The 22,102-nt window shown below is 42.9% G+C and overlaps 1 protein-coding gene across 1 annotated transcript in view; it reads right to left on the minus strand.

Moving 5' to 3' along the window:
• The window catches only part of OSBPL10 (oxysterol binding protein like 10), a 380,196-nt gene that overhangs the window by 267,840 nt on the left and 90,254 nt on the right, over positions 1 to 22,102 (minus strand). Inside the window, exon 2 of the mRNA XM_044293953.1 lies at positions 4,131 to 4,306. Coding sequence (XP_044149888.1) covers positions 4,131 to 4,306 — 176 coding nt within the window. The remainder of the gene's footprint in view (positions 1 to 4,130; positions 4,307 to 22,102) is intronic.

Consider the following 22,102-nt stretch of genomic DNA (forward strand, 5'->3'; position numbering starts at 1 on the left):
GGACCGCTTGTGAGAGCCCTGAATGGATCTAACAAACGCAAAGCTAAAACGCGAGTGTGAAAGTAGCCTAAAACATCTTAAAAAGAAGCTGATCTATAGTAGCTGACTTTTCAAAAAGTAATCCAAAGTTTTATTCAAATGTTTTTCATCATTTTTTTTTATCATAATGGGAATATAAAAAAAAAATTATAAAACAAACAGCAATAGTTACATATAATGCAATCAAATACCTAGACTATATCTGGTTTTACTTTTATTCTACAAAGTTTAAGCTGTAGGCACAAAGCAGCAAAATTTCCTTGTAAAGCACAGAATAAGCTTTACTTGGGCTTCTTAATAACTTCATATCAGTCATTGTGACAGTGGGATCCCTTCCAGAAGTTAATGGAGACACAAGAGAAGGAATAGAGCTCTTTCTACCATGAACATATGACAGCCTGGACTATGCCAGGCAAAATTACATCTCTCTAGGGAGCCAGATACACTAGGCTGCATATTTATACCTAAATGTGCTAGCATCCAGTAAGTGGGGACAAATACACAAAAATCAATCATGACAAAGCAGAGGTATAAAAAGGTTAAGACAGTAAAAATAAACCTTTCCAGATAAAAGAAGTGTAAAACGTTACAATGAACTGAAAGCGGTATGTTTTAAAATATCACTACTCTTCTCAACTGACCAAGTGGCCAGTAGTGGTGGAAATACTGTCTTCAGTTCACAGAGTTCTGCAAAGTGTTCAGTCCTTTGTGCAGTGATTTCCAACCTTCCTCCATGGATAACACAAGGAGGAAAAATATGAGCGTCTGAATCAGGCCTAAGAACCATATCATAACTTTAATAGATGTTTACATATTTAAGGCCACTTTCACACTTACGTTCGGTGCGGATCCGTCTGGAATCTGCACAGACGGATCCGCACCTATAATGCAAACGATGGTATCCGTTCAGAACGGATCCGTCTGCATAACAGCTTTTTCAGATCTGAGTTTTCAAGATCGTGAAAACTCAGATCCGACAGTATATTCTAACACAGAGGCATTCCCATGGTGATGGGGATGCTTCAAGTTAGAATATACTAAGAATTGTGTACATAACTGCCCCCTGCTGCCTGGCACCACCCGATCTCTTACAGGGGGCTGTGATCCACACAATTAACCCCCGTACCTGATCGGGGGCTGCCAGGCAGCAGGGGCCAGACCCCCCTCCCTCCCCAGTATTAGCATTGGTGGCCAGTGCGGCACCCCCCCTCCCCAGTATTAGCATTGGTGGCCAGTGCGGCCCCCCCCCTCCCCAGTATTAGCATTGGTGGCCAGTGCGGCCCCCCTCCCTCCACAGTATTAGCATTGGTGGCCAGTGCGGCCCCCCCTCCCTCCCCAGTATTAGCATTGGTGGCCAGTGCGGCCCCCCTCCCTCCACAGTATTAGCATTGGTGGCCAGTGCGGCCCCCCCTCCCTCCCCAGTATTAGCATTGGTGGCCAGTGCGACCCCCCCTTCTCCTTGGTGGCAGCGGAGCGGCATTTCCGATCGGAGTCCCAGTTATCGCTGGGGCTCCGATCGGTTACCATGGCTGCCAGGACGCTACTGCAGTCCTGGCTGCCATGGTTACTTAGCTTATACTTACCTGAGCTGTCTGTGGCCAGCCGACGCTCCTCCTACTGGTAAGTGACAGGTCTGTACGATGCGCCGCTTGGGTGTCTGTCTCCTGAGCGGAATGGAGGCGGAACGGAGCCAAACTGATGCATTCTGAATGGATCCGCATCCATTCAGAATGCATTGGGGATGTACGGATCCGTTCGGGGCCGCTTGTGAGAGCCTTCAAACGGATCTCACAAGCGGAACCCCAAACGAAAGTGTAAAAGTAGCCTAATACTGAGTGTGGCTCTATCCAACTTGTCATAGTTCACAGCCTACAAAAGGTTGTAGACCTCCGCTGTAGAAGGAAGTAAAGCATTTTAGAATTCATGCCTAGTCCTATAATTTGCACCAGATTTGTTGATTGCCAAACATCTTTACGCATGCAATGAAATTAGTCCATGATGACTGTAAAAGTGACAGGTTTTCATTGCATCTTCTGGGGATCCCTACCCAAGTTCTAAGACAGGCTTTGTCAACCAGGGTTTGCTGGAATTCCTAAGTTAAGAGCGCAGGTTATTCTAAGCTACGGGTAAGGAAAAGATGATTCCAGCCTCTAATACCTATGTAAGAGCTATGCCAGGATCCAGTTGATTCTGTAATGATCTGTGCTAAAATTAAAAATAACCCATCAAGTTTGCTTATTTCACTGATCTTAGCTGATGCAAAGAAATGAGTGCAGCAAAACAATATTAAAAAAACCCACGGCTTTTGTTTCAAAGTAGAGGTATTCACAGTGACTGGCCAAGGGCGTTCATGTGAGCACACCTGGATAAATGAATATTTGTGGTATACGTGGCAGTCTCTCAACTCTATATACCTTCCCTGCCCAACTCAAAACTTACATACAAAGAAGCCCTTATTCAGATGAGCGTTGTAAAGCTGTTCCATGTTTCTTTTCAGCATTTCATAACAACATTCCATAAACACATGGACTGTATACTGCTGCGCTGGCCTCCTATGCACACCGCTACCTCAGTCCCGGCGGGCACAGGCACAGTGCTACCTATTCAGCCTGCACCCGGTTACTAAGGTCTCCAGGCATGTTCCTTAGGGCCATCCTCCTAAAGAGCCAACACACGCGACCAAATTCGACCCCAGCCAATGGCTGCCAGACCCTGGGTACTTAAGGCACCTTTCCCAGTGGTAGGGTTACCTATTCTAGTTATTTTCTGCATGACAACCAACTCTGACTCGCAGCTGCCAGCCCTGACCTTGGACTCTCAGATACGTATGTATGCAGCCAGCTCTGAACTCGGCCTGTCTCATGACTAGGAATATAGCCTGACCCCTCTGTGCATTGCACCAGTTTCTCTGACCCCCATGGGTCAGCGGTCAATTACACCAGAACTACTCTAAGAGGTAGCAGCCTAGTTGGTTCCCTGCAGTCAAATCCTGTATAGCATGGATGTCAAACTCATGGCCCTCCAGATGTTGCAAAACGACAACTCCCATCATTCCCTGATAGCTGTAGTATGCCCAGGCATGATGGGAGTTGTAGTTTTGCAACAGCTGGAGGGCCACGAGTTTGACATCCCTGCTGTATAGGGTTCAAACGGTGAATACCAGGGGGCCACCAGGACAACACCCTTAGGATTAGCACAAAGCTAAACTGGTTAGTTAGCACAATGGGTTGACACCCTCTGCCCATAACATATATACGTTTTGCACAGGAATGAGCAGTATGGTATCTGCCACGTCTATGGATGGATAGTCAGTAGGAGGGAGACACGACCTGAGGCACAGATTAAGTATTGATCTTTTTTGACTCAATTGGTCAATAAAAGATCAATACTTCATCTGTGCCTCAGGCTGTGTCTCGTGCCTACTGACTACCCATCCAAATCCATGGCAGATACCATACTGCCATTCTTCTCCCCACTTGGCCACCACCACTGAAGTTCTAGATAGCATTGGCTGCACCGACCCTCCACCGCTATAAAGCCTTCACTGGAGTTGTGCCCAGAACCCCACTAACGTTCTTGTATCTATACATACTTACCCTATGAGCGCCTTCTCCTCTCTTTCGTTCTCTGCCATAACATATACGTGTGCTATCCAATTTTTGTGTGGACTGAATGACTTGAATGGGCAAGGCTACCACAATGGTCCATACTGACAATAAGACATGTAAATTGGGCAAGTGACTATAATGTGTCAGTGTTTAGTCTGTGTGCTACACTCAAATGGAACACAGACACGGGTATCGCTTGTGTGAATGAGCCCTAATAATGTTATTCTTGTACGATACAACAGAACATATGTGGACACTACTGATGTAATCTGCATCATGCAAAATATTGACAGTGTTCTGTAATGTAACAGATTGTATGAGAAACAGCAAAGCAATATCAAAAGAACTGTATAACATGAAAATATATTACTCATCTCAAAGTCTCATGATCTAGCCTTATTTATTCATTTATACAACTGCATGGCTCCTAAAGGCATTGAACTATTCCAAAACGTTACAGCATGTCGTATTTCAATATCTTACCTCTGAGTTTATATACTTCCCCACTGGCAGAATACACTACTATCATATAGGGGGCCTCATCGCTGAGTGAAATCACAGACCCAGAAAGAGACAAAAATCCTCGAGGCTTCTGGGTTTTGCTAGCCTCAGTGATGAAATATTGCAGAATTCCAGAGTCGAAGTCCAATATAAAGTATCTGTAAAACCAGAACAAGAGAATAATGATTATTGTAGAAATTAATAAATGAAGAATACATTTGAATTTGTAATGAAAAACAGATATACAGAAATTCTTCACCATATATTGCTAGCATATGACATCAAATCTATGATGAGTGACGGTCTAAGCGCTGTGAATCCCCTTACTAACCACCTATGAATTGGTAGGTCAACTTATGTGAGCTGTACACATATGCAATTCAGATTGTGTCAGGATTTTAGTGTGAAATCCTTGTCTGCATCCTGACAGAAACCGGAATGTGTGAACATGGCCATGTTCCACCTGAAGGGGTTTAAGTAAATTGACAGTCGGGTGTTACCTATCCCCTTGAAACAGATTCTTAAAGAGGTCCTGTCAGTTCTCCTGACATGTCTGTTTTAGTAACTACCTGATTCTCCAAATAACAACAGTTCTGGAGCATCTATTCTTATGACTGTACAGGTGAAACGCGAAAAATTAGAATATCGTGCAAAAGTCCATTTATTTCAGTAAAGCAAATTAAAAGGAATTGCATTAATGCAGCTTAAAATTAGAATTTTGTGAAAAGGTTTAATATTCTAGGTTCAAAGTGTCACACTTTAGGGAAAAAAACTTGACTAGCAGTGTGCTGTTACCAGTAGTTCTACTAATCCAATTGTGTTTCAGCCAAGGTAGCGTGCACCTGCGCTCTCAAATTTACTTATTATAGAGGTGCTGGTTCGTTTGTTTTTTCCCTATAGTCACTGCCACTGGGGGGGTGGCGCCCCCTGGTGGTGAGATTGAACCGTGCACCACCGCCCATTTACCATGTGCTTTTAATTAGATAGCTTGTACAGCTGTATTCTACTTTGCCCATACTGCAGGCTCACAGCCTGGGAGAGGCATATGTGGGATACAGCTTGGTACTACTTTGCCCAGATTGTAGGCTGTAAGCCCAGGAGAGGCATGTTAGAGTAGGACCCATCTGATTAGAAGCCACCTTGACGCCTGGTAGATGGGCTCGACATATGTTTGCTCAATCATATGCGCAAAGAGCTTCTAACTGCACTTGCAGTAAGTATGGCCATCAAGCCACTATTCTTTTTTCAGTGTTTGCTTATATCTTTGTGCAATTGACTAGCAGAGTGCTGTTACCAGTAGTTCTACTAATCCAATAGTGTCACACTTTAGTCAGCAAATTAATCCATACCCCCTGAGCAAAAAGTACCTCAAAATTGAGACTTTGGGGTTTTATAATCTGTAAGCCATAATTATCAAAATTAAAACAAATAAATAGAATATCTCGCTTCTACAGACGTGGACAAAATTGTTGGTACCCTTTGGTCAATGAAAGAAAAAGTCACAATGGTCACAGAAATAACTTTAATCTGACAAAAGTAATAATAAATTAAAATTCTATAAATGTTAACCAATGAAAGTCAGACATTGTTTTTCAACCATGCTTCAACAGAATTATGTAAAAAAATAAACTCATGAAACAGGCATGGACAAAAATGATGGTACCCCTAACTTAATATTTTGTTGCGCAACCTTTTGAGGCAATCACTGCAATCAAACGCTTCCTGTAACTGTCAATGAGACATCTGCACCTCTCAGCAGGTATTTTGGCCCACTCCTCATGAGCAAACTGCTCCAGTTGTGTCCGGTTTGAAGGGTGCCTTTTCCAGACTGCATGTTTCAGCTCCTTCCAAAGATGCTCAATAGGATTGAGGTCAGGGCTCATAGAAGGCCACTTTAGAATAGTCCAATTTTTTCCTCTTAGCCATTCTTGGGTGTTTTTAGCGGTGTGTTTTGGGTCATTGTCCTGTTGCAAGACCCATGACCTGCGACTGAGACCAAGCTTTCTGACACTGGCTAGTACATTTCTCTCTAGAATTCCTTGATAGTCTTGAGATTTCATTGTACCCTGCACAGATTCAAGACACCCTGTGCCAGACGCAGCAAAGCAGCCCCAGAACATAACAGAGCCTCCTCCATGTTTCACAGTAGGGACAGTGTTCTTTTCTTGATATGCTTCATTTTTTCGTCTGTGAACATACAGCTGATGTGCCTTGGCAAAAACTTCGATTTTTGTCTCATCTGTCCACAGGACATTCTCCCAGAAGCTTTGTGGCTTGTCAACATGTAGTTTGGCATATTCCAGTCTTGCTTTTTTATGATTCGTTTTCAACAATGGTGTCCTCCTTGGTCGTCTCCCATGTAGTCCACTTTGGCTCAAACAACGACGGATGGTGCGATCTGACACTGATGTTCCTTGAGCATGAAGTTCACCTTGAATCTCTTTAGAAGTCTTTCTAGGCTCTTTTGTTACCATTCGGATTATCCGTCTCTTAGATTTGTCATCAATTTTCCTCCTGCGGCCACGTCCAGGGAGGTTGGCTACAGTCCCATGGATCTTAAACTTATGAATAATATGTGCAACTGTACTCACAGGAACATCTAGTTGCTTGGAGATGGTCTTATAGCCTTTACCTTTAACATGCTTGTCTATAATTTTCTTTCTGATCTCTTGAGACAGCTCTTTCCTTTGCTTCCTCTGGTCCATGTCGAGTGTGGTACACACCATATCACCAAACAACACAGTGATTACCTGGAGCCATATATATAGGCCCAATGGCTGATTACAAGGTTGTAGACACCTGTGATGCTAATTAGTGGACACACCTTGAATTAACATGTCCCTTTGGTCACATTATGTTCTGTGTTTTCTAGGGGTACCATCATTTTTGTCCATGCCTGTTTCATGAGTTTATTTTTTTACATAATTCTGTTGAAGCATGGTTGAAAAACAATGTCTGACTTTCATTGGTTAACATTTATAGAATTTTAATTTATTATTACTTTTGTCAGATTAAAGTTATTTCTGTGACCATTGTGACTTTTTCTTTCATTGACCAAAGGGTACCAACAATTTTGTCCACGTCTGTATGTAATGAGTCTCATATGTTAGTTTCACCTTTTAAGTTGCATTACTGAAATAAATGAACTTTGCACAATATTCAAATTTTTCGTGTTTCACCTGTATGGTGTGCAAATCCTTTATTATATCTACTACAAGTTATGAATGAATTACTAGCAGTTTGCAATGAAGGTTACCAGTTTCAGGTTTGTCCGTGCTCAGTTCGATACTATCCAATTAGTGCTGCCAGTGTCAGACTGTGCTGGAATACACCACCAACTGCTAACATCCATCTGGACCTTCATTGCAAACTTTTAGCAGGAATAATAAAGGAATGGCACATCATAGAGTCCTAAGAATAGATGCTCCAGTATTGTCATTATATGGGGAATGCAAGTAGTTACTAAGGGCTCTTTCACACTTGCGTTCTTTTCTTCCGGAATAGAGTTCCGTCGTCGGGGCTCTATGCCGGAAGAATCCTGATCAGTTTTATCCTAATGCATTCTGAACGGAGAGAAATCCGTTCAGGATGCATCAGGATGTCTTCAGTTCAGGACCGGAACGTTTTTTGGCCGGAGAAAATACCGCAGCATGCTGTGCTTTTTGCTCCGGCCAAAAATCCTGAACACTTGCCGCAAGGCCGTATCCGGAATTAATGCCCATTGAAAGGCATTATTCCGGATCCGGCCTTAAGCTAAACGTAGTTTCGGCGCATTGCCGGATCCGACGTTTAGCTTTTTCTGAATCGTTACCATGGCTGCCGGGATGCTAAAGTCCTGGCAGCCATGGTAAAGTGTAGTGGGGAGCGGGGGAGCAGTATACTTACCGTCCGTGCGGCTCCCGGGGCACTCCAGAGTGACGTCAGGGCGCCTCAGGCGCATGTATGACGTGATCGCATGGCACGTCATCCATGCGCATGGGGCGCTCTGACGTCATTCTGGAGCGCCACGGGAGCCGCACGGACGGTAAGTATACTGCTCCCCCGCTCCCCACTACTACTATGGCAACTAGGACTTTAATAGCATCCTGGCTGCCATAGTAACACTGAACGCATTTTAAAGACTGATCCGTCTTCAAATGCTTTCAGTTCACTTGCGTTTTTCCGGATCCGGCGTGTAATTCCGGCAAATGGAGTACACGCCGCATCCGGACAACGCAAGTGTGAAAGAGCCCTAAAACAGACATGTCAGGAGAGGTGACAGGTGACCATTAAACACTGACACTTGTAGTGCCCTGGAGGGTACTGTGAAGTCTGGACATTTGAGGACATTTGCCCGTTTCCCAGAGTTATAAACGTCTTATTTTCACTTGAACGGATTAACTTGCACTGTTTCATACTGTTTAACTGCATTTTATATGTATGTTGTGATATATATCTTGTTTATATGAACTGTATTTGTGAGGCTCTGTGGAAAGGGTTAATGAATACTGAGAGACTTTTGGGACTTAGAATAAGAAGCTGGTAATTTTCCACAGCTGCCATAGGGTTTAAAGAAGAGCAGGTTTTGGAGGGAAAAAGCCAGACTTGTTTACCTCCAAAACCAGACAGACTGACCTTCTGAATGTCTGGTTTTAGCTTTGTTGTTACGTCTGGAAACTTGTTTTTTGTCTGGAAAAACTGCTGTGTCATTGCCATTGAGTATCATTGAAGCTGTAATGCAAGTCTATGCCAGTTGGGAGTGGTAACTTTGTAATTGTTTGTGCTCAGTTTCTCCACTTCACCCCTCCCAATAGAAGGTTCTAGTTCAGCTAGAAACTGCATATAAGAGGAGCAGTCAGAGCCCCTAGTGTTCTGCAGTTAGGAAACAGTGCTTGGAAGAGGAGACTCTAGAAGACTAGGGACTGACCAGAAGAAGACGTTGAGACAGGTATACACTGCCACAGACCCTAGATTACCAGCCTTTGACCAGGGTACCAGCCTTCTGAAGAAAGAGAGAGAGGTATATCTAGCTCATGTCTTTCCTCAGCAGCAAACCCTTCTTCTACAGGGGAAGGGGGGCCTAGCCTGTATTGTTTTGCACCTGAATTCCTCCAGTAAAGAAGCACACTGGTTTACTGCAGACCCTGACATTCTGAATTTATTTCCCATTGGGGTGCACCACACCTTTCCGGAGAGCAGCAACACGTGTTGACACCTCAACAGTGTCTGGTGTTCTCAGAGTAGTGTTGGGGTCTCCCCAATCCCAGCCACTGCACACTCTCAATTCCGTATTGACACTGTCAGGTCATATTTAGGGTGAAATCACAGGCCACAATTGCATATGTCAAAAAATTCCATTTGTCCACAATCTGTGACGCCCCTTGGTGGCAGGGACCGCAGGAGTATAGGCAGGTGCTTTTTCCGATAGTGTGCAAGCATGGCCACCACAGCTGGACTCCTCATATGTGAGGCATATACTGTGATGGAAAAATGAATCAATCCAGCAAAGGAGGCAATATGGACAATCACAATATATTAATAAGTGCCTTGTATTAAAGGAGTTGTCTCACCCTGCTAGGATATGCTCCCAATGTCTGATAGGTGCGGATCCCAGGGGTGGGACCCACACCTATCTTTAGAACAAAGCCCACAAAGCGAAGGATTAGGCACCACGCATGAGCGATCACCTTCCATTCATTCCTATGGGAGCACTGAAAATAGCAGAGCACTGGCTCAGCTATTTTAGTCAGCCCCATAGAAGTAAATGGAGCGGTGGCCACGCTTGTGCGGTGCGCTTCCCATTCATTTCAATGGGACTGCTGAAAATAGCCGAGAATCCCACTTGCATATTTTCAGCACTGCCACAGAAATGAATGTAAGGCAGCAGCGCATGCGCAGTGCACCCGCCTTCATTTTGCGGGTTCTGTTCTAAAGACAGGTACGGGTCCCAGAGGTGAGGCAATATGTGCCCAATGTCTGAGGTGAGACAACCCCTTTAACTTTGTCTACATGATGAATACTATTTGCTGAACTAAGACAACCCCTTTAACCCCTTAAGGACCTGCGCCGTACATGTACGTCAGGCTGATCGGGCAGGTGCAGAAGCAGCAGCCGCCCGATCAGCAGCAGGAGTCCGGCAGTCACTCATATTGCCGGACCCCTGCTATATGCACAGGCATAGGTGAAACAATGCTGTTATTATGTAAAACTTCAATAAATAAAAAAAAGTATACATATTAGGCATAGCCCCGTCCGTAAGAACCTGCTCTATAAAAATATCACATGAACTAACCCCTCAGGTATACACCGTATAAAAAAAATTATAAAAATGGTGCAAAAAAAGTTATGCTTTGTCACCTTTCATCACAAAAAGTCATACGCACCTAAAAATTGTACCAGTAAAACAGTCATCTCATCCTGCAAAAATTAGACCCTACCTAAGACAATCGCCCAAAATAAAAATAAACTATGGCTCTCAGAATATGGAGACACTAAAACATAATTTTTTTGTTTAACCACCTCCCGACCGCCTAACGCACCGATGCGTCCGGTGGTTGATTTACTCCTCCTGGACGCATCGGCGCGTCTTCTCGCGATAGCCGAGATTTCCTGTGAACGCGCGCACACAGGCGCGCGAGCTCACAGGAACGGAAGGTAAGCGAGTGGATCTCCAGCCTGCCAGCGGCGATCGCTCGCTGGCAGGCTGGAGATGTGATTTTTTTAACCCCTAACAGGTATATTAGACGCTGTTTTGATAACAGCGTCTAATATACCTGCTACCTGGTCCTCTGGTGGTCCCTTTTGTTAGAATCGACCACCAGAGGACACAGGCAGCTCAGTAAAGTCGCACCAAACACCACACTACACTACACACCCCCCTGTCACTTATTAACCCTTTATGAACCACTGATCACCCCATATAGACTCCCTAATCACCCCCCTGTCATTGATCACCCCCCTGTCATTGATCACCCCCCTGTAAGGCTCCATTCAGAGGTCCGTATGATTTTTACGGATCCATGGAAACATGGATCGGATCCGCAAAACGCATACAGACGTCTGAATGGAGCCTTACAGGGGGGTGATCAATGACAAGGGGGTGATCACGCATATAGACTTCCTGATCACTTCCCTGTCATTGATCACCCCCCTGTCATTGATCACCCCCCTGTAAGGCTCCATTGAGACGTCCGTATGATTTTTATGGATCCATGGATACATGGATCGGATCCGCAAAACACATACGGAGGTCTGAATGGAGCCTTACAGGGGGGTGATCAATGACAGGGAGGTGATCACCCATATAGATTCTCTGATCACCCCCCTGTCATTGATCACCCCCCTGTAAGGCTCCATTCAGACGTCCGTATGATTTTTACGGATCCACTGATACATGGATCGGATCCGCAAAACACATGCGGAAGTCTGAATGGAGCCTTACAGGGGGGTGATCAATGACAAGGGGGTGATCACGCATATAGACTTCCTGATCACTTCCCTGTCATTGATCACCCCCCTGTCATTGATCACCCCCCTGTAAGGCTCCATTCAGACGTCCGTATGATTTTTACGGATCCACTGATACAGGCTCCATTCAGACGTCCGTATGCGTTTTGCGGATCCGATCCATGTATCAGTGGATCCGTAAAAATCATACGGACGTCTGAATGGAGCCTTACAGGGGGGTGATCCGGGAGTCTATATGGGTGATCACCCCCCTGTCATTGATCACCCCCCTGTCATTGATCACCCCCCCTGTAAGGCTCTATTCAGACATTTTTTTGGCCCAAGTTAGCGGAAATTGTTTTTTTTTGTTTTTTCTTACAAAGTCTCATATTCCACTAACATGTGTCAAAAAATAAAATCTCACATGAACTCACCATGCCCCTCACGGAATCCAAATGCGTAACATTTTTTAGACATTTATATTCCAGACTTCTTCTCACGCTTTAGGGCCCCTAAAATGCCAGGGCAGTATAAATACCCCACATGTGACCCCATTTCGGAAAGAAGACACCCCAAGGTATTCCGTGAGGGGCATATTGAGTCCATGTGAGATTTTATTTTTTTACACATGTTAGTGGAATATGAGACTTTGTAAGAAAAAACAAAAAAAAACAATTTCCGCTAACTTGGGCCAAAAAAATTTCTGTAGAATAGGAATGACAGGGGGGTGATCACCCATATAGACTCCCTGAGTCCATGAAAGATTTAAATTTTTGTCCCAAGTTAGCGGAAAGGGAGACTTTGTGAGAAAAAAAAAAATCATCATTTTCCGCTAACTTGTTACAAAAAAAAAAAAATTCTAGGAACTCGCCGTGCCCCTCACGGAATACCTTGGGGTGTCTTCTTTCCAAAAATGGGGTCACTTGTGGCGTAGTTATACTGCCCTGGCAATTTAGGGGCCCATATGTCTGAGAAGTACTTTGCAATCAAAATGTGTAAAAAATGGCCTGTGAAATCTGAAAGGTGCACTTTGGAATATGTGCCCCTTTGCCCACCTTGGCTGCAAAAAAGTGTCACACATCTGGTATCGCCGTACTCAGGAGAAGTTGGGGAATGTGTTTTGGGGTGTCATTTTACATATACCCATGCTGGGTGAGAATAATATCTTGGTCAAATGCCAACTTTGTATAAAAAAATTGGAAAAGTTGTCTTTTGCCAAGATATTTCTCTCACCCAGCATGGTTATATGCAAAATGACACCCCAAAACACATTCCCCAACTTCTCCTGAGTACGGCGATACCAGATGTGTGACACTTTTTTGCAGCCAAGGTGGGCAAAGGGGCACATATTCCAAAGTGCATCTTTCGGATTTCGCAGGCCATTTTTTACACATTTTGATTGCAAAGTACTTCTCAGACATTTGGGCCCCTAGAATGCCAGGGCAGTATAACTACCCCACAAGTGACCCCATTTTGGAAAGAAGACACCCCAAGGTATTCCGTGAGGGGCATGGCGAGTTCCTAGAATTTTTTATTTTTTGTAGCAAGTTAGTGGAATATGAGACTTTGTAAGAACAAATAAATAAATAAAAAAAATCATCATTTTCCGCTAACTTGTGACAAAAAATAAAAAGTTCTATGAACTCACTATGCCCATCAGCGAATACCTTAGGGTGTCTACTTTCCGAAATGGGGTCATTTGTGGGGGTTTTCTACTGTTTGGGCATTGTAGAACCTCAGGAAACATGACAGGTGCTTAGAAAGTCAGAGCTGCTTCAAAAAGCGGAAATTCACATTTTTGTACCATAGTTTGTAAACGCTATAACTTTTACCCAAACCATTTTTTTTTGTCCAAACATTTTTTTTATCAAAGACATGTAGAACAATAAATTTTGCGAAAAATTTATATATGGATGTCGTTTTTTTTGCAAAAGTTTACAGCTGGAAGTGAAAAATGTCATTTTTTTGCAAAAAAAAAACGTTAAATTTCGATTAATAACAAAAAAAGTTAAAATGTCAGCAGCAATGAAATACCACCAAATGAAAGCTCTATTAGTGAGAAGAAAAGGAGGTAAAATTCATTTGGGTGGTAAGTTGCATGACCGAGCGATAAACGGTGAAAGTAGTGTAGTGCAGAAGTGTAAAAAGTGGCCTGGTCATTAAGGGGCTTTCAGCTAGCGGGGTTGAAGTGGTTAAAAAATGCTGTTATTATGTAAAACTTAAATAAATAAAAAAAAGTATACATATTAGGTATTGCTATGTCTGTAAGAACCTGCTGTATAAAAATATCATATGACCTAAACCCTCAGGTGAACACCATTAAAAACAATAAAATAAAAATTTGTCAAAACAGCCATTTTTTGTCACCTTACATCTCAAAAAGTGTAATACCATGCGATCAAAAAGTCATATGCACCTAAAATAGTACCAATAAAACTATCTCATACTGAAAAAATTAGCCCCTACATAAGAGAGTCCCCCCCAAAAAATTAAAAAACTCTGGCTTTCAGACTATGGAGACACAAAAAATTAATTTTTAAAAATGTTTTATTATGTAAAACTGAAACAAACAACCCAAAAAAGTAGACATATTTGGTATTGTCACGTCTGTAACAACCTGTTCTATAAAAATAGCACATGATCTAACCTGTCAGATGAACATTGTATAAAAAACTAAAACAATGCCAAAAGAGCTATTTTTGGTTACTTTGCTTCACAAAAAGTGTAATATAGAGCAACCAAAAATCATATGTACCTTAAAATAGTGTGCCAACAAAACTGCCACCTTATCCTGTAGTTTCCAAAATGGGATCACTTTTTGGGAGTTTCTACTCTAGGGGTGCATCAGGGGGTCTTCAAATGTGACATGGCAACTTAAAATTATGAGTGAAATCTGCCTCCAAAAACCATATAGCGTTCCTTTCCTTCTGCGCCCTGCCGTGTGCCCGTACAGCAGTTTATGACCACATATCGGGTCTTTCTGTAAACTACAGAATCAAGGTAATAAATATTGAGTTTTGTTTGGCTGTTAACCCTTGCTTTGTTAGCGGCAAAAAATTGATTAAAATGAAAAATGAAAAAATTGAAATTCTGAAACTTCATCTACATATTCCTTTAAAAGGGTTGTCCAAGTTATATTTATTGATGACCTATCCTCAGGATAGGTCATCAATATCAGATCGGCTGGGGTCCGACACCCGGCACCCCCGCCGATCAGCTGTTTGAAGAGAAGGCGTGCGCCATACCAGCGCTGCCTCCTCTTCATTGTTTACCTGCTTTACGTTGCAGCTGCAAGAATTTCTGCCCAAACCCCTGAAGAAACCAGTGATCTGGTGAAACATGTTGGGGGGCAGTTGATTGTTTTAAACAATTGTTGTCCACTCCAATGTTGCTTATTAGCTTAGAAGTCCTTGTGTAGGACATTTCATTCAATATAACAAGTTTTTTTTAGCTAGGTGGAGGACAAGTGTGGACAAGTGTGCTGTGCTATGATCGTTTGGTGTAGGAGCACAGTTAACTATTCCATTTAATCTGTTTTTGCAGGCAACTACAGGTAGTTTGCTTACATTAGTCCATCCACACATTGCTGCCCCCCCCCCCCCCCCCTATGTTCAAGCTCTGCAGATATAGTTGTGGTGAATAGGAGATAGTGCACAACTCCCTCACCCTGGCAGCAACTAAGTCGTCAACTCTTTGGTGTGGAAACAAAGTGTTTTAATTGTTTGTTATGGCTCACAGCCGTTTTATCATTCTGTCAAATTAAAAGTGAAGTTTTAATACACACTTTAGGCTCCTTTCACACTAGCGTTCGCTGGTCCGCTCGTGAGCTCCGTTTGAAGGAGCTCACGAGCGGACCCGAACGCCTCCGTCCAGCCCTGATGCAGTCTGAATGGATGCGGATCCGCTCAGACTGCATCAGTCTGGCGGCGTTCAGCCTCCGCTACGCTCGCCTCCGCACGGACAGGCGGACAGCTGAACGCTGCTTGCAGCGTTCGGGTGTCCGCCTGGCCGTGCGGAGGCGTGCGGATCCGTGCGGATCCGTTCAGACTTACAATGTAAGTCAATGGGGACGGATCCGTTTGAAGATGTCACCCTGTGGCTCAATCTTCAGGCGGATCCGTCCCCCATTGACTTTACATTGAAAGTCTGGACGGATCCGTACGAGGCTATTTTCACACTTAGCTTTTATATGCTAAAATAATGCAGACGGATCCGTTCTGAACGGAGCCTCCGTCTGCATTATTATGAGCGGATCCGTTCAGAACGGATCCGCCCGAACGCTAGTGTGAAAGTAGCCTTATACCTGGGTCAAGATAGGTCTAGGCCATTCTTGGCATTAATATATATATGTGTAACTCTTGATATGGAACAGTTGTAAAAACGGTCTCGACAAGGCTCTTGCCTTCTCACTCTGGCAAAATTGTTGAATAAAAGCCTATCATGTGCATTACCTTGTCATGGTTAGCTGAACAAGCCAAGCAAATGTGCCTTCACAGTATCGATTGTACTAGCAGGGGAAAAAACCACAAAGGAGAGCCTGTTGTAATGATAATTCTGTGTCTATGAAGGTAATCAAACACGTATTCAAGAAGAACAAAAACGAAAATGAAGGGATGAAAGCTTCTCAAAGAATCAATGGGATCACTGCATATTGTTACATTCCAGTGCATCTGTGTACTGCTAGAGATTAGGCTTGAAATATCAACATAGATCCGCTATCGCCCAGGCTCCCATAAGTCAAATTAATGCTTTCAGGCTTCAGTAAGGGGGGGGGATTAAAGTGCATGCCCCATTTCCAATATAATTTACACAACAGAGCAATACAGCTACAAATAAATACTGTTTAGACATCGCTGATCCTTCTGCTTTCCCTGCTGCATGCTGTCAAACCTTAAAGGGGTTGACCACTGCTTTACTGTGATCTGTATACACAATGCTTACTCAGGAAGGCAGGAACGGCAACTAACCTGCAGACCTGGCAAGAACGTCTACAATGTCTTTGCAGAGCCGCCAGACATTTTGGGGCACATTTATTAAGATCAGTGTTTTAGACGCCGGTCTTTATAAAGCCCTAAGCTGGCGGAGGATCCGCCAGAGTTGCAAAGAGGCGCCGGCCACTTACGCAAAGAGGCGCCAGTTCTAAATGTAAGACAACTTCAGAACGGTCTTACATTTAGAAAATGATGAATAAGATGGGTCCCCTTCCCCGCCCACATTTTCAGACCTGAAATGAGAGGGGAAAAGTCGCCATCTACGCCTGAAATACACCTAATTTAGGCGTTTTTCAGATTAGTAAATGACCGCGTTTAAGTTGTCCTGTGGTCGGCATGTATATAATGGGCACCTTTTTGGCATTAATGGCTATGGGTACGTTGTTTACGTCAAGAGATTATCCGGCATATACGCCAACAGAGAGCATGTAACTTTAGCTTCAATGACATATGAAGTCACTGAATAAAAGAAGAGGTTGGGTTTATTTATTATACGACCGGATGATAAAGCCTGACCAGGGAAACGCATTAGACATCAGGTGAGTGCCATGTTGGAAGCCGGTCACAAGGTTAAAGCCTTCGCCAAGGCTAAAATAAAACCAGGACTTTAGACCATCTTCTTACATCACTTGCTGGTCCTCTAAAGATTCTAATGATATCCCCAGAACAGTAATAACAACTGCAGCACAGTCCCCAGACGTTCAGGCTGGATGCAGAAACGATATGCTCTTTTATAATGTTATTCAAACTGCTGCAGGATGTCTTCATTCTCATTGAAATGCTCAAGTGCCTGCACCACTCTTTTCTGCATATTTTAGACAATTCATACAGATGAAATCAAATAGCTGTTGCAAATTCAGACAGGGAATGGCAGGATATGTCTTTGTCAATCATTGTGCTGACGATGAGATGTGAATACATTGCTTCGATACTGAAAATACATACAGTATGTGGCTGCTTATTATGGGAGCTTATTTCCTTCTGCTCGAAGCAATGGAATATATTCCGGCAACAGACATTCATATGAGAAGCTATACAGCTGACAATTGTAGAAGGAAGGTACAGAGAATGAAAAAGGGGGTTATTTTAATGCAAATGACCAAATATAGTAAGCAGGTGATGTCTCATGTAAGACCTTGTATGAATGAGGTACTCTAATGCTTATACTGATGCTCCATAGTGCCCACACACTTTGGATTAAAGTGGATGAAAAATTATATTCACCGGAAATCTAACGACAAAGGATCGTTTCCGCTAACCGATGACACACCATAAAGTACATGTATATAGAGGTAGGGGAACTTGTTACAGTATATAGGTATTTATGCAGGATGCGAAAAGTACCATAACTGCATTAATCCAGTATAAAACATGATGCAGAACAAGGCTGTGTTTACACCTTTCTTCAGCATTTTCAGTACGATTTAGGGCTCATTCACACGAACGTGTGATGCCTGTTGCCGTATTGCAGACCGAATTTGCAGATCTGCAATACATGGGCACCGTTCCGTGGCATTCCGCATCACGGATGCGGACCCATTCATTTCAATGGGTCCGCAAATCCGGAGATGCGGAACCGTGCGGAACGGAACACTACGGAGTGCTTTTCTGGGGTTCCGTGCTTCCGCACCGCAGAAAGATTAAACTTGCTCTATCTTTTTGCGGAACAGAAGGATCGCGAACCCATTCAAGTGAATAGGTCTGTGATCCCCATGCGGCTGCCCCACAAACGGTGCCTGTGCATTGCGGACTGCAATTTGCGGTCCACAGCACTGGCACGGGCGAACGAGCCCTTAAACTGACATCATTTTGTATCAGTTTTGCAATCACTGGCCCGTTGTCCTCGATAATAAAATTAATCATGACAGATACTGAGGGAAAAACATGATTATGACAGAACTAATAAAGATTCATACCCTTTGGACTCCGGCTGAGGCCACTTGCACACAGGGTGCATAAAAAATCAATGATTTTATTTATATTTTTTTTAAATCAGATATTTTATATTTAAATCGGATTACCAGGAAAGATTAAAGGACCTTAACATGTATAGCTTGGAAGAAAGACGAGACAGAGGGGATATGATAGAAACTTTTAAATACATAAAGGGAATCAACAAGGTAAAAGAGGAGAGAATATTTAAAAGAACAAAAACTGCTACAAGAGGACATAGTTTTAAATTAGAGGGGCAAAGGTTTAAAAGTACTATCAGGAAGTATTACTTTACTGAGAGAGTAGTGGAATCATGGAATAGCCTTCCTGCAGAAGTGGTAGCTGCAAATACAGTGAAGGAGTTTAAGCATGCATGGGATAGGCATAAGGCTATCCTTCATATAAGATAGTGCCAGGGGCTATCCATGGTATTCAGTATATTGGGCAGACTAGATGGGTCAAATGGTTCTTATCTGCCGACACATTCTATGTTTCTATGTGTGTAATTCATTCACAATGTCAGGCTCTTCCAGAGGTTTTTGTAAGATTATTGGGCAGTTTCTCTGCCTACAAGATATTATCACAGATGCTCGGTTTACTTTTGGAGTTCTCAAAACTGAATTTGACTCAGGAGAGATCACATGCCTCTTCTTCACAGCAAAAATGTTATAACATGAACAGAGTTGAAAAAAATACCTTAAAGGGACACTGACATTCAAAATCAGCATATTTAGTTATATATATGACATTACAGGTCTTATACAGTCTATTAAAAGCATCTAAGTATCCCCCCTGTCCACCTTATAAATACCGAAAAAGAAAGTTTTATAACCTGCCTGTCTCGTCACCAATCTGCCCAAGGGGCGGCGTTTCATCTCAAAATGCGCCCAGCCAGCCGCTCCCAACTGTCGTTCTGAAGCCACGCCCAGCTCATCAATATTCCCTTCGCTGGGCGGCGGCTACAACTATCCCCAGTCATGATCCTGCGCATAGGCAATTGAATCCTCCTGGCATCGTTCACGTCTAATCTTCTGCGCTTGCGCCCGGCCGTGGTTACAGATTTAATCCTAACTTCTACAAACCTATGAATACAGAATCAACCTAATCAAACTAATATGAAAAGTTGTTATTCAAAAAATCTTCATCTACTTGCATATTAAAAGTTATACCAGCAAGAATTCACTTGAATGGGTCCGCAATCACGGAGATGTGGAACAGAAGCACGGATCGGAACCCCACAGAACCACTACGGAATGCTGTTTCCATGGTGTTTCTATCAGTGCCTCCGCAACGCACAAAAAAAGAACTTGTTCTATTTCTTTGCGGTGCGGATGTTTCACGGACCCATTCAAGTTAAATGGGTCTCGATCCGTTCCGGCCGCCGCACGGATGTCGCCCAAGCATTCAGGGCCGCAAATTGCAATCCCCAATGCACGGAACGGATGCACAACGTTCGTGTGCAAGAGGCCTGAGTCTCATACAAGTAGGTAGGATTTGTTGTGGGACGCATCAGGTTCAATGGCCCACAATTACCACTGTGGCTGTACCTGAATTCTGGTGTAATTTGTGCAAAGATTTGGTGTATTTTTGGTGTAATGTGGTGCATTACATTTTTGACATACAACCCCAATCCCAAACAAGTTGTGACGCTGTGTAAAATATAAATAAATCTAAAATCAGAATGCAATGATTTGTAAATCTCATAGACCCATATTTTATTCACAATCGATCATAGAGCACATATCAGATGTTGAAAGCGAGACATTTTACCATTTAATGAACAAAAATGTATTCATTTAGAAACTTGATAGCGGTAATACATCTAAAAAAAGTTGGCACAGTGCCATGTCTACCATTGTGTAGCATCCTATTTTCTATTAACCCCTTAAGGACCCTCGCCGTACATGTATGGAGCTGGTGGACGTGACTTAAGAACCAGCTCCGTATATGTACAGCAGGCTGATCGGGCGGGTGCAGGAGCTGCGCAAGCCCGAACAGCAGCACGTATCAGGTGGTGGTGCATAAACAGGCATCAGTGGAAACACTGATACCGTCGTGATAACCCCTTGCATGCGAAAGGTACAGGTGCACTGCCTTCTACGGAAGCCTGTCAGATAAAGCCCTTAGGCTGGGTCTCACAGGCAGGCTGCCAGCCAATGCATTACAATACAGGTTGTATTGTAATGCATTGCAGAGGGGATCAGACCCCAGAAGTTGAAGTCCCAGAGTGTGACAAAAAAAAGTTAAAAAAAGTTAAAAAATAGAAAAAAAAAGTTTCAAGTAAAAAAAAATCCCAAAATAACACACATAAAATTGTAAAAAAAAAAAAAAAAAAAAAAAAGAAAACCAGACATATTGGGTATTGCCGCATCCATAATGACCAGCTGTAGAAAAATATCACATGATCCATCCCCTCGCCTGAACGCCGTAGAAAAAAAACATTTTTTTGTAACCTTACATCACAAAAAGTGCAACACCAAGCGATATAAAGTCATACCAGAATTATACCAATCAAACCGTCATCTCATCCCACAAAAAATGAGACCCTACCGAAGACAATCGCCCAAAAACTATGGCTCTCAGAATATGGAGACACTAAAACATTATTTTTTTTGTTTAAAAAATGCTGTTATTTTGTAAAGCTTAAATAAATAAAAAAAGAATACATATTAGGTATCGCCGCGTCAGTAAGATCCTGCTATATAAAAATATCACATGACCTAACCTCAGGTGAACACCGTAAAAAAAAAAAAAAAATTATAAAACTGTCCAAAAAAACATTTTATGTCACCTTACATCACAAAAAGTGTAATACCAAGCGATCAAAAAGTCATATGCACTCTAAAATAGTACCAATAAAACCATCATCTCATACAGAAAAAAAATTTGCCCCTACATAAGACAGTTGCACAAAAAACTATGGCTTACAGAATATGGAGACACCAAAAACAAAAATATAGAAATTCTTTATTATGTAAAACTTAAACAACCAACTAAAAACAACCCAAAATATTTGGTATTGTCGAGTCTGTAACAACCTGTTCTATAAAAATAGCACAGTATCTAACCTGTCAGATGAACACTGTAAAAAACACTGTAAAAAAAACAACAAATAAAAACAATGCCAAAACAGCTATTTTTTGTTACTTTGCCTCACAAAAAGTGTAATATAGAGCAACCAAAAATCATATGTACCCTAAAATAGTGTGCCAACAAAACTGCCACCGGACGAGCTTTGGCGTTTTTGTCTAGAACTGAAATGCCCCAAACTGTGGTCCCTAATATTACATGTGTAGATGGATCTCGGGTAGTTCGACTGGGGGAGATCTGTGAACAATTTGCCCGGTATTACTCTGACCTTTATAGCTCTAAAACACTCTCTTCACCTGTAGATATGCGAGGTTTCTTACAGAGAGTTCCGCTTACTCCTCTATCCCAGATAGGAGTTATCTGGATGGTCCTGTGGATGTGGGGGAGGTTAAGGCGGCAATTGAGAGCATGTCGGTTGGGAAATCGCCTGGTCCGGACGGCTTTCCGTTGGAGTGGTACAAGCTAGACATAGATCTGCACTGTGCACGGCTAATCAAGCTCTTTGAATATGCTTTT

Source organism: Bufo gargarizans, chromosome 5 (genome assembly GCF_014858855.1).
Source record: "Bufo gargarizans isolate SCDJY-AF-19 chromosome 5, ASM1485885v1, whole genome shotgun sequence".
Classification (NCBI taxonomy): Eukaryota; Metazoa; Chordata; class Amphibia; order Anura; family Bufonidae; genus Bufo; species Bufo gargarizans.